The sequence below is a fragment of the Glycine max genome, chromosome 15 (assembly GCF_000004515.6).
Source record: "Glycine max cultivar Williams 82 chromosome 15, Glycine_max_v4.0, whole genome shotgun sequence".
Classification (NCBI taxonomy): Eukaryota; Viridiplantae; Streptophyta; class Magnoliopsida; order Fabales; family Fabaceae; genus Glycine; species Glycine max.
The window spans coordinates 49,940,718-49,954,883 of NC_038251.2; the positions used below are offsets into that span (position 1 = coordinate 49,940,718).

The window sequence follows — 14,166 nt, forward strand, 5'->3', positions numbered from 1 at the left end:
ACTTCCCACGAAATTTTCCTAGAATTATGCTATCAGATTACATATTTCCTAATATAACAAAGTCAAAGATATATACAAATCATCTAAACAACCTTCCTAAAATAACTCCCAAATCATATCTCAATCTTTGCTGATATGATTGGATACCACACAGATAAATATAGCAACAATATATACATTAGCGTATCCTCATATTACAAGCACTACAATATAATTCCTATACTACCCTTCTGCTAATAGACATGATAATTGCTGAAGGAACTCAGTGGGTGAACTCCTCTCATCCTAAGGGTCTCTTCGTGATTCTTCTTAGCCTTGTGGTGCTATCAGAGTTGTTCAACAAAATTAAACCTTGGGAAACAAAAGATGTAGATTGGGAAAGGCTCATATGGATCAAATGCTATGGTGTTCCATGCCATGCCTGGTCGGAAGATTTTTTTGAGAAGTTAGGATTAACTTATGGTGTTTTTATGTACGTAGATGAACACACAAAGGATAAGGACCGCTTGGACGTAGGCAGATTTGTAATTAAAACAACACATCATACTGTTATCAATGAGGTTGTGAAAGTCAAAATCATCAACAAAATCTTTGATATTAAACTGGTCGAGGCAGCATAGGAGGAATGCTTGAACTGTTTTGGATGTAGAAACAAAAGACACAAGGATTCTGTCACCTCTGAAGTATCGGAGGGCTACAAGGAAGAAGACAAGTTGAACAATAGTGAGGATGAACAAGAGGGAGACCTCATTCCAAATTTGAATTTTGAAATTCAAAATGAAAAAGCAAGTAAGCCTCGAACCATTCTGTTGGATCGGCAGGTTTTTTAAATGATAAGGTTGGGTCCAAAATATACCCGATTTGACTTAGGTCTAGAAAGAGTATCAAGGTTTGAATTTAAACTAGATATTTGATGAGTTTTATTTACGAGTAAAGACTTTGTTTTTTTATTAATAAAAATTACAATAGAAATGTATTGATATATAATATTATATTGTATTTTTCCTGTAAATTAACTTTTTTTTACCTTCAATTCAAAGATTAATGCTTATAAGCTGACTATCATTTTTCATTTGATATGTATGCTAATCTTGCGTGCGGAACTGCTGATCCTTTTTTCTAGAAATAAACAAATAAATAAACTATTTTTGTGTTTTCTGAGTTCTGGTGACCTTTGGAAAATCCTGAAGGTACACACCAAAAAGGAGGAGTGTGGTAAGAAAAACAAAGAAATATATAAAAAAAAATAAAGGAAGAGGTAGAGAGTAAAAGATGAGATGAAAAAATATAAAGAGAAAAATAGAAAAAAAAATAAGATGAAAGAAAAAAGCGAATGAATAAAACTAACAACTCAGTGCCTTTTGTGAACAGTAGCATATTTATTTATTATCACATTTAAAACTTTTAGTGATACAAATACTTTTAATCATCATAACCATTAGAGGACACAACACCAAGTTAAGTTATATAAAGTAAAGCATAGAATAAAGTAAACCCCACCTCAACAACAACAACAAAACACATTGGAACATATAAATTAACTTCACGGAGCTGATTTTCTCCAAGTAGATAGAACAACAACTTGGGGTGTGGTTACTGAGCCCAATTAAGCCTTAGGCTTGCGAAGAAGAACAACTGAGTTGATAACATCATTTGTGGGGTGAAAGATGGTGAGAACCTCAAAATTCACCATGTCACGTTCCTCAACTATAGGGTACAAAAAAGCCCTTGCCCCTTTTGCACTTCTCACAAGCAAGACCCCTCCTTCCTTCATATACTTCCTTATGTGTCCCAAAATCTTCACTTTTGCTTCCCTACTCATTCCCACAAGCGCTGCCAAAAAGATGCAATCATATTGCCCTAACCTCTCCCTCACTTCCATGACATCTTGTGTCTCAAACTTCATCCTCTTCTCAAGTGCCACGTCCGAAGCCACGATCTTTCGAGCCACCTCGTTTGCCTTTTCGTCGATGTCAAAGTTGTCAAAGTGGGTGGATTCCATGTGGTGTGTGGCCATTACGATGGAGGTGAGTGGCATTGGCCCTGACCCTACAAAGGCCACTTTCTTAGGGTTTACCACTCCGTTTTCTGTGAGGATTTTGCTCTCCATGTTTGCTAGCTTGACATAGTTCCCGTAGTAAGGGAATAGGGTTACGTTTTTCATTGGCTCGGGTGTGAGGCTTATGAAGGTCGAGAATTCGAGCTCTAGGAGCCCCTCGGCGCGGCCACTTAGGTTAATGAGGCTCTCACGCATGTCTTGCACCTCTTGGGGCAAGGATTCAATGTCAATGGAGGAAGGGAGGGTGCAAAGCTTCACTAGGTGAGTGAAGAGGCTATTGACTTGCTTGCATGGCCTTAGGGTTTCAAGCTTGGAGATGCTTGCATGGAGTTGCATGATCTGAGTTATGAGGAGCTCTGGTGGAATTAGGGTTTCAATGTTGTTGTTGATGCCTTGGAAAGAAGCCATTATTGGGTTGAAAAATGATTTGAAGTATAAGGTTGAGAGATGAACTTAACTAGACTAGAACACTAGGGTTTTCTAGTTATTTGCCTTGGGGAAAAGGTAGTGAAGGCGTCAACTATTTATAGTTGCATGGGCATGGAATGAAAGGTCATTATTGTTATTGTTGGACATTATTTAATTAATGTTGTTGGAATTCTGAAATCCATGTACTGGTCAACTACAAAGGGGTGTTTCATGCCTTCAAGATTGTAATCACCTGGATACATGATGGTGATAGATAGGTTTTATCTATCTAATCATCATCTGAATATTGGAATTGTACAAAATATATACATCACAAATAACGGTGGAAGATAGAAAATAAGTCTAAGTTTGCTTTCAGGCCCAAGCTAGCAACTTAGGCCTATTTACTAATTAGTTCAGGTTAATTCTTTTTTAAAAGTCTATTTAATTTGAAATATCAGGTTAACTTGGTCTTTTTTTTAAAAAAAAAATAATAAGTCCGTTTATTTTAAAACTATGATGATGATGATGGTTTTATAGTTAGTATCCTAAAGGTACGTATTAAGAAATTAATATATTTAGAGATTTTATTAGAAATTATGCTAGCTATCCATACATTGGAAATTATGGTAGGAATAATATATTTTAATAAAAAGTTTCATTTTTTATTCTTTAATGGTGTGATGCTAATTATCATTTGCCTTATTTGAATAAATAAAAGATACAATCCACACCAATGGTATAATTACGTTGGTATCCACTTATAAATTATTATATATGATAAATTTATTAATTTTTATAATAATTATTTTAAAAGTTATACTAAGAATAATTTTTACTACGTGATTGTATATAAATTTTTTATACTACATGCTCATTAAACATTTTTTATTATTATTATTATTATTATTATTATTATTATTATTATTATTATTATTGATTTTTACTAAAATATTTTTTTGTTCTATTTAAAAGGTTTTACATTTTTTTATTTTAATTTTTACCATATCAAATAAATAGATTAGACTCGTACCTTATGTTTAAGTAATAGATTTGGTTCAAATCTTATAAAGTTTAAGTAATAAGTTTAGTGATCAACATGGACAGTTATTTTTTCGAATATTTAATTTAACACAATTGCGTGTCTTTAGTTTAATTCAGTCTATATTTCCAATCCTAATGGTGATAAAGCATTGATTAAAAAATTGTCTATTTGGGGTAGTACTGGAACTTCAAGCGTGTGGATGTTGCAAGTCTCTCACTATTAATTAAATTCACGGAAATGAATGAACAGTGATGGTATCTTAAGTTTATTTGGTTCTTTTCACACCTTCTGTAGAATGAGAAGGTGGAAGCATATCTGTGTTCACACTAACTCACTAATACGAGAAGGTGAATGTTAATTAGGCTTGTAGTCCTGCTGCGGCATGGAGCATGCAAGTCAACAGTTGAAGATCTTTGGAAAAAACATTTCAATAGAAAAACATAGGAGAGTAACATAAAATAATCAGACAAGAGTATAATGATTTTTTTTTTCATCACATGCTATTCTATTCATCAATAAGTTTAGGGGTGTCTGTATCACCACGTGTAGGTATACTGAAACTAAATTCATCTATAGATGAACTTAAACAGAGTCCCAAAAAATATTCAACATGTGTCTTTTAAAGTTTTTTTTGAAATGATTATTGGACAGTCTTTGACTTTTGAGTATCTATATCTTGAGAGAGAGATGAGAAGAAAAAAAATTGATATAATTAGTAATATACTGTGATAGGAAGATAAACATAAAAAAATAGAAGGTATTAATAAAATATTTATAATTTGTGGGTATGTGTTCAAACTTCAAATATCAACACTCAAGTTATCTATTTAAACACTCATTTAAATATATTGCTTTAATTTTAAGTGGTTTAAAGTTATTAAAAACTATAAAATAAGAATCTCAGATTTTTTTCCTTTTAGAAAATACAGAAGCCAAACAATCAACCTATTGATATTGGAAAACTTAGATAATTCTTCCAATGTATACTTTTTGGATCTAATGGAATTCATAAGTATAGTAAAAAATCTTTATCAAATAAGAATTTTTTCTTTCTACCATTTTTTGATTGTTAGAAAGAATCATATTTAATAATATGACGTGAGACTTAATCTTTTTTTGTTAATTTTAATAAAATTGAACTAACAAAAAAGAATGTATTTAAAAGGGGTTTCTAGTATTTTTTTTTATAAGTAATAAATATTTGCTAATCAGTATTGTTATAAGATTTTTCAGCAACTCATCATCTGATTAAGTTGGTATTAATTCCTGAGCACAACATCAATTACCATATTTTCTTAAGAAAATGAAAGTTAATTTCTAAAACGTTTTCCTTTAAATTAAGATAAAAAAAAATTATACTTTGATAATGTAAAATTTTTTCTTATCCCATTTTCCAATTACAATTTATCATTATAATAAATTTAATAACTTTTATGATAATTACTTTAAAAATCATAATAATAACTTGAAATTGGACGACTTACAGTATAAAACTAAAATTCTTTAAACAAAATACAACTTAAGAAAAGTTAATAAAATAGATTTAGTTGAAAAGTTAACATAAATGCTATGTATTGTCAGGGTACTTTTTTTTTTACACTAACAAGCAATTAAAGTGATTTATTTTGGCATATAAAATAATATTATTATATTTAAATTAAAAATAATTATAAAAACTAAAAAAAAAACTGTATCCTATTTGCACTGGTTGTTCTATCTTCACTAGAACAAAGCATACCTTCATCACACTACACCATGAAATCCTACCTAGCTTGATGCATCGTCATCCACAATATATACTTACCTTTTCAGCACGCATCATCCATGATTTTAAATTGTAGTTGGTTGCATTGAGTAAAAAAATTAAAACTTTTATGTTGCAGGTATCTGTAGAAAAATAGCTGATACGATTACAGTTACTATCATAATGATTAAAAAAATCTTTATGTTACGACAATTGTAATTGTGGATCACAATTTAAAAAATTTATATATTAACAATGAATTAAGATTAAACTCTATTTTTAGCTTTAATATTTAATTCAATTATTATAGTGTAGACTCTAGATATTAAAATGATGTATGTTTTATCTTGGCTACTCTTCAAGGCCGGCGTTAGGCCTAGCTAAGCCAAAGGAGTGGCGATTTAAGACCCAAAATAATTTTATATATTTTAAAAACAATTAATCAATTATTTAATTTGGCCATTTATTTTCTTGACTTCACAATTGGAATGATTTACAGTAGAAGTTTACAAAACTTAATTCTTTTAAACTCTCAATTTTGTAGTATTTTTAATTTTTCATTTTGCTAATCATTCAATTGTAGTGAGTCACAATTATTTTTCAATTTTCTTTATATAGTAAAAGTTTGATGATTGTTCATTGTTATTATAAGAACCCATTGATTATCCTGTTGTATTTCTATATTTTAAAGGAAAAAAGAGAATAAAGAAAAGATAATAGAAGATATAGTTTATGCTGCAAAAAATTAAGTATCCCTTCTATGTCCTAATGTTGATGCATGTTATCATTAATGATTTTTAATGACAAAATGTTTGAAAGAAACCACTTTTTATGATAGTATATATATTTTGTTTTGCAAGTTATAAATGACGGTCTTAAGAATAGAGAATATAGTTTATTCTGTCTGCCCATTTTATTGCTACTTTCCCTATATTTATACTGGAATGAAGATCACGATTCTGAGGCCAACAAAGGGCCTGATGCCTGATTCTAACAAAATGAATCTTACACGTTTTGATCATAACTGATTGGTGGTTATTGCATAAACAGAATTAGTGGGCATGGTAGTGGAAACAGGATAATTGCATTGCTGTGGTGCTGCTGTGCTTATCCCTAGGTGAGAATAGGCCAGACTTTTTTAATTAAAAAGTTAGGTTTAGACTTTTTTAAAAGTCTATTAAATTAAATAGACCAGACTTAGATTTATTAAAAAGTCTTATAAGCCTGGTAGGCCGGCCTATATTATTTTTTGGATACAATTAATTATTTTTTTTGAAACTATCAGACTTTGATTACACATTATGCTCCATAACTTCTATCCCTATAATCAAGGACTTTAATTATAATTTAGGTGTGAGTCATATGCCCTTTTATATTTCTCGTTATTTTGATTAACTTTCATTTTTCTTTAACTTTCCTATTACGTTCTTACTTCATAAAATATTAAATATTTATTGTAAAAAAGACTTTTAAAAAGACTATCAGGCCAGACCGAGCTAAAATAAAAATTTTTGATAGGCTATAGGTCAGGCTCAGACCTCAAAGATTCATTGTAAACTAGGCTCATACCTTTTAAAGTCTGATCCTGAGGTATTTCCACCCCTACTTATCCCCCTCTAACTTGCTCATGCATAATCCTTGAGATAAGTGAGCCTTCTGATAGCCCTCTTGGGTCTACTGTTGGGTAGCCCACTGATGCCATCTTTGGTATTATGCAATTGCTATCAAACATCTTTTGTAAAATGTGTTAAAACTTTGTCAACTAAATATCTCATTTTTTTTATATTGAAGTAAAAGAAATATGTCATTTATAAGTCATTTTGCTGCTAATAGTTGGCTAACTATTCAAATATATAGTATTAAAAATAAATTTACACAATTTAATAATTATATTTATTAGGGACATCCAAGAGTTGATTTGGTTTGATTTTAGATGGTTTTTCAATCCAAACCAATCAATTTTGTTCGAATTGGTTTGATTAATTTTGTTTATTTATATCATGCATAACCCGAAATAAATCAACTCGGCGAGGTTCGATTTGGTTTCAGATTTAACAATAATAAAAAAATCAGAGTGTTAATTTTTTTTTTTAAGAAAAGAACGTGTACAAGCAACTATAATATTATTTAAGTTTTCGAGAAAAAAATTATAGCCTACAATAGTAGCTATCAAATAGTAGTAGCCAACAACTAGCACTGGCAACAATTATAATGTATTTTCCAATATAAGTAAGTTTTCCAAAACACATTTATAGCCTTCAATTATCTAACAAGTAAGAACTAACAACACGAAATAAGAATTGTATTGCATTGCAAATTATAAAATAAAAATAATAATTGTAAAATAATTTGACAATAAAAAATTAAACATTGTATATTGATCGGATCAATTGGAGTTAAGTCAAAAGACATTTATGCATTAAGACAAATTAGAACCATTAATTATTCTGGGTTTGAATTGTGTTTGCTCCGGTGAATGAAGACAGACTCAGATGCATGAAGGTAGTATATGGAGTTAAAGAATTTGTACCTATAGAAGTTATGTTTACAAGATTGAAAGCAAGGAAGATCATAATGGTTACTGAACAGCCTATTAGACTAACATAACTCTTCAATAGGCTTGACAAACGGTTGATGAGGCTAGATGAACAACAAGCAACAAAGTGGATCCTACCTTCAAGACCACCTATTCAAATGCAACCTAATGTTTCCATTCATCCCAATCTCAATACCAAACTATATCATGGATTTAGATGATATAGAGTTTTGGAGTGGCAGACTTGCAGCAAGTGGAGCTTGATAAACTTAGGTTGATGGACCTATGGAAATAAGGCTTCTTTAGGATAGATCCTTTCAATTATTCCTACAACTATATTAGGGAAGTGCATCTTGATGAAGAAGTATATGCTTTAGGATGTTATGGGACAAGGGAACCTATTTTTTAAGAGTTCCCCATCAGACAGACTATTACTCCCAATCCCAACAATTTTATATTTGAGCATAGGCCAGAAACACGAAAGGTATATCCTCCAGGAGCTACTATCTAGAAAAGTAAGGAAGTTGAACCATTTGAGATGTCCTTCTCTACTCCCTTGGATTCTCAACAATAGATGGGTCTCATATGTTCCCTTAGTGTTGTTCTTCCTTGGGATTACACCACTTCTAGAGAGACTTTTTAGACTGAGGACATCAATTTGGAGACCCCTGAGGAAAGTTCAAACTTCAAAGACTGGGAGTAGACAGACTATGGCCCTGAGTTCAAAATGAAGTTGTCTACTTACAAGGAAGAAATCATATTAAGACAAGCTTCATTTTGAAGGATCCAAAGGCTCAATACTCATATGTCTTTCATGCTTGGATCATAATTCTCCTGCCTAGCTACTTCTGACGCTAGGTTTCCTATAGCAATTAATAAGCCTATTTTGATCAGAAGGCCAACTATTACAAAGGCAAGGATTTACTTATTAAAGATGATGAATATGATGCACTAACCAGATATGCCATTAATCATCCTACAAGACTTTTTCAACATGAGATTGAAGCTTTAAAGCAAAAGATTAAGCTTACAAGGTTGGATTGGTCTACCATGAAGAGGTTCTACAAACTCAAGGCTCATTGTTCTAGTTTGGAAATTAATGAGAAGCCCTCTACATATACAATTCATCCTGAGATCGGGTGTTGTTATCAGACCTTGAGTCATGTATGCTTTACTTAAGAAACTCCTTTCAACATGGTCTACCATAAACACAGAGTTTTCTGCTATGTTTGATTGCACCTTCTCATTTGTGGTGTTTTTTCCCTACTTCAAATTCACTTTCACTCATCATGTGCAACCTATCATTGAAGAAGTGGATTTTGATGTTGACAAATAAGCTGATCTTGATGCCATGAATGTTGAAGTATATGATTCTCCACCCTCAAGGGAGTATGTCAAATTAGCAAAGGCTGAGCTACTAAAGATGAGGAAGCACTTGCTCAAGCTCTTGAAGATCGTGATTATACTAAGAAAGAAGCTAGGAGATGGTTTCTTATTGGGGATTACATTTACAAGAAGATCATTGGATAGGAACCTCTAAGAATTTCTAAGCGTCTAGGAAGTCTTATTTTTCCTGCTCCTATTGATCTCTCATCAAATTTTGATTCTTCTGATGATGAGTTTCTAAGAAAAATTGATGAAGAAGCTACCAAACAAAAGGAGGAGAAATTGTAAAAGTTGAAAGTTAAGTGCATCATCTGAGGGGGAGCTTTATGCTTATAGGTTTTTATTATTTTTCCCTGATACATTTTATTCTATATACAAAATACATCTTCTTGACGTGAAAATTATTTATGAACAACATTAGATGTTTTCAGTATTCTGATCAAACTCTATCTCAAAGTTTTATGATGCATGTGTTATATTTGTCATATTTTTACTTTGCATCTAAGATTGACAAACTCTTATAGATATATCTTATAAGTTAGCCTTAAAATTTTAAATTTATATTTGTTTGATCATCAAAAAGGGAAAAATTGTTAAGTCAAACAACATTTATGTCTATGTTATTTAGACCCTTATTTAAAAAAATTGTTACGAATCAAAACCCTTAATTATTTTGATTAGATACAAATAAATACAAAGGTTAAAAGTTATGCCTTATGCGATATAAGACCATGCCTTACACATCTACGTCTATGTTATTAGACGATAGAAAAGACATGCCACGATATGATACAACATTAAATCAATGACATTTAAGAATTCATTTATTACTATGTGTCTGAGATTCATTTTGCAAAGACATTCTCAAATGATCTATTGAATCCTATTAAGAATAAATGAAGTTCAAGATATGAAAGTTGTGAAACACCATTAAGAGATGCGCACTGCTGGTGACAGACATGCTCTGATTTAAAGCAAGTAGTTTTCTACTAAAGTGATCAACATGAAAGCTCACAAGAGCGGTTTTCCAGCATGAAGGTGTACATGTATTTAATGTAAGCATTAAATGCTCCAATGACCACAATCTTCAAATACAAGCTCAAGTGAAGAAATTTTTCATTTAGAGACGACAAACACTTGTTGAAGAAGACCTATAAATACTAGAAGCTTTGAACACATGGACACAAACTTACATGCTTTCATTCAAATTCTTTTTGTAAAAAGCTTTTTGTATATTTCTGTATAGTTCTAAAAAGCTCTCATAACACCTTGAGAGAAAAGACTAAGTGTTGAGATTTATATGTTTGTAAGAAGATTAAGAATTAGTCATTGTGCCAACAATCAACAAATCTGTTTGATTTGTATAGAGTCATCAATAGTGACTTGGTAGGACAAAAAAATACTAAGCTGTAACAAGCTTGGTGTAGAGCTTGTATTATAGAGCTAGGAGTGGAAGTGATTAATACTTGTAACTTTTTGAAGTTAGTGGAACTTGGTGGTTTGTCAAGAATTAGATGTAGTCTCAATGATAAAGACAAACCAATATAAATCTTTGTGTCTTATATGCTTTCATTATTATTTTGCTTTAAACTAACCCAGGATTTGAATTTATTTTTGTTTTGAAAACTCTATTTGTTTTGTGAAATTTGTTACCATTGTCTAAAAGTGTTTCAGTAAAAATTTGTTATTCATCTTCCAAAGTTTCTATTTAGATGATAACTTTGTTTTCTTAGAAAAAGGCTTAAAATTTATAAAATCACAATTCAACCTCTCTTGTTGTAATATTTACCTTGATCTAGTTTCTATGGGTTTTATATTCTCCACTCTGACAACCAAACCAAACTATTTGAGTTTTAGAAAATCAAGTCCAAACCAATAAATCAAATGATGCTGATTTTTGTATTGGTTTAGTTTGGATTGATCGGATTTGCGGATTGGATTGGATTCATGATCACCTATTTATGCACCTTTACTAACATTTAATCATATGTTATTCATAGTAAGTATTGATATATATTATAAATAAGTATAAGTTGTCATAATTTTACAAATATAAAAAATTTAAAAAGTAAGCATATGATTAATTTATAAATAAGAATGTATATTTATGCATTGGTTCAATTTGAATTAGATTGGATCGATTTTTAAAATCAAATATGAAATCTGATCAAATCTAAAAAAGATGAGATTAATGATGATACATTGACCGTGTAAAGTAATTTTATATTATCAATTAAATACAAATTATCAATAGTATGACTTTTAATATAACTATTATAAAAGTTAATAAACTTATCATACATGATGATCAGTGATCGAGTAAATGATAGTATGTAAAATTATTTTACACAGTTGATCTATAGTTTATTTGCTCACAAAAAAATTGTTTTTGATTTTCACTTTATTTTAATTGATTTTTCAATTTTTATTGAATTGGATCAATTTATAAATACCTCTAAATATGTATTTTCATTTTAAAATATTTGTATATAAGAAGGCATTATCTATGACTTCACCTCGTACCCATAAATTGTTAGCATCGAACATGCAACTCTTGCTCTTTTGAAACTACTTATAGGGTTAATAAATAAATTAGTACAATGCTATCTTGATTATGTTAATTTGATTTTTTTATTCATTATTTCTTCTACAAATTATGTAAAATATATAATAAAAAACAAAAATATGTTAATTTGTATATTAAAGGTGATCAATTAAATTTTTCTACTAAGATTAATTATCAATAAAGATATCAATACTTAGGAATGACATATGATTAAAAAAAGATTAAAATATTTTTGTGACTCCTGATAAATATTTAAATTTTGTATTTATTTCTTATTAATTTTTTTATTCATTTTTTGTTTCATAATAAAATAAAAATTTTATTTTTTATGATTGACATATTTTTTAGCCATTTATAATTAACGAATTTTATATTTTTTTAATTGTTTATTAGTCCGTTTGAAAATACTAATAATAAATGAAAAAATTATCATAAAATAAATATAAAATTTATTAATTTATCATTGGTTAAAAATATTAAAAATAAAAATAAAATTATTATTTTATTAAAAACTTGATGCAAAGAAAAAAAAAATTATAAAAGAACAAACATAAAATTAAAAAAATTATTAATAATTCAAAACATATTTTATCTTAAAAAATCATATAAAAAGAATAAAAAAAGTAAAGTACACTGAATGAAAATAGATCATGGTTAAATAAGTTGTCCACTAATCAGCACACTGACATAGCAAAATAATATTAAAGACCCTTTATTAATAAGACCTTTACTCCATGTCCATGGCTATATACACAGGAAGTAATTCACATCATCATTGTGGATACATATCCTTGGGATTCATCTGTGCCTACTGCTGTTATATAAAAGCCACAAACTATTACAAGAGCAGCTACATAAGAAGGGGAAATCACAATCCAAATGCTGGATGAAAAACCCCAATGAACAGTCGAGCAAAATAAATGAAAGAATTCTTAAAGACAAAGAAAAACAGCACATTGTCATCATAACTAAGTGGTGTTCATCCCCTCAGAGAAACAGCACGTTAATGTCATAACCCAAGTGGTGTTCATTCTCCTGCCATTTTATTTGATTGATCAGCCGGTGAGCACTGGCAATATAAAACCAAACCATATGCTTCTTTTATTCTTCTCAATACCACACACAGAAAAACAAACAAGAAATTATTATATGACAATAGAAGAAGTTCTTCAACAAAATCATTCTCTACAAGACTGGCCTAGAAGTTCTTCAACAAAACTGGCCTCTCTACAAGGCTTAGAGAGGAAGAGCCACAAGATGGTGAAGAGAAGCGTTTGTCAGCAGCAAAATCATTCTCTTCCTCCTTAATGGTGTCCAGCATTTTCTTCACCCGGCACCGGGTCACCGACACAAACCTTGGTGGAGCAACCTCCATGGTGAGCCTTGAACTTCTCAACTTGGTCATCTCACAATGAAATGTTATAAAGAAATGAAGTGAAGAAAATGTCTGTTTTGTGATAAGAGAGAAGAGAGAGGTAGGTGAAGGTGGTGGTGAAAATGAAGAGATGAGCACCATTTATAAGGTTGAGTAATTGGTGTGGCGCATCGTTTGGATTGGGATTATTTGGCGCAGTAATAGCTATAGCTTTCAAAGGTCGGTCACATATGGGGTAGATTCCGTAGAATCAATTGCATTGCAGCCCTTTCATTTTCATTACGTACGTAATGCAAAGCCCGAGGGCACATGCTGTACGTAAGTATGGCAAATTGGCAATAGCTTTTGTAACAAGAATGCCCCATCTTTTGGGGTAGCCCAAAATTTCTTCTGTGCACACTGTATAGGACTCCATAGGTCTTACATGTGACATTGATATATAACCAACATATATAGAAACTGGATTCTTAATTTAAAGATCTTTGCATAGTGTTCTGAATTTTTTTTCTCTTCACTAATAATCCATATTGTGTTAACAAACTACATATATACGGCAGTAACAGCTTCTTCATTCATTGCAGAAAGAAATAGATGAATTGATTTGAGAGGTTTATCATTGTTAGGAAAAACATATCACACCAAAGTCAACACAAACTTTCAGACAGTCAGAAGTATTATTTATCAACAAAATCTTCATATCAATTTTTTTTTTTATCAATTATTAATTTATTAGAATGTTAGTTTTATTAGCATAAGAGATTAAACTTAGGACCTTTCCTTCTTTGATTCTCCTTTAACCAGTCAACTAATTTTATAATTTATAAGATATTTTCCCACATTGAAATTACATCCTTGAGATAATAGTAAGTATCCTTACCAATTGAACCAAAGTAACTTAATTGAAGCATATGTATTTGATGCACGTGTTCATCTAATCATGGGACAACCCTAACATACCTATTTTAATAGTAAAATCACCCAAATCAATGTCACCTATAAACAATTGCATAAGTGTGACCGCTCACGTGGGAATTTGAAACAGTGTCT

At 30.5% G+C, this 14,166-nt stretch overlaps 1 protein-coding gene across 1 annotated transcript; it reads right to left on the reverse strand.

Moving 5' to 3' along the window:
* Positions 1-1,359: 1,359 nt before the first annotated feature.
* On the reverse strand, positions 1,360-2,568 carry LOC100819726 (nicotianamine synthase). The gene has a single exon (XM_006598111.3). The coding sequence runs from the start codon at positions 2,465-2,467 to the stop codon at positions 1,607-1,609; it is 861 nt and encodes a 286-aa protein (XP_006598174.1). The 5' UTR covers positions 2,468-2,568; the 3' UTR covers positions 1,360-1,606.
* Between the last annotated feature and the right edge of the window lie 11,598 nt (positions 2,569-14,166).

Coding starts and splice junctions, on each gene's coding strand:
- LOC100819726 (XM_006598111.3), bottom strand. CDS start 2,467: ATGGCTTCTTTCCAAGGCATCAACAACAACATTGAAACCCTAATTCCA.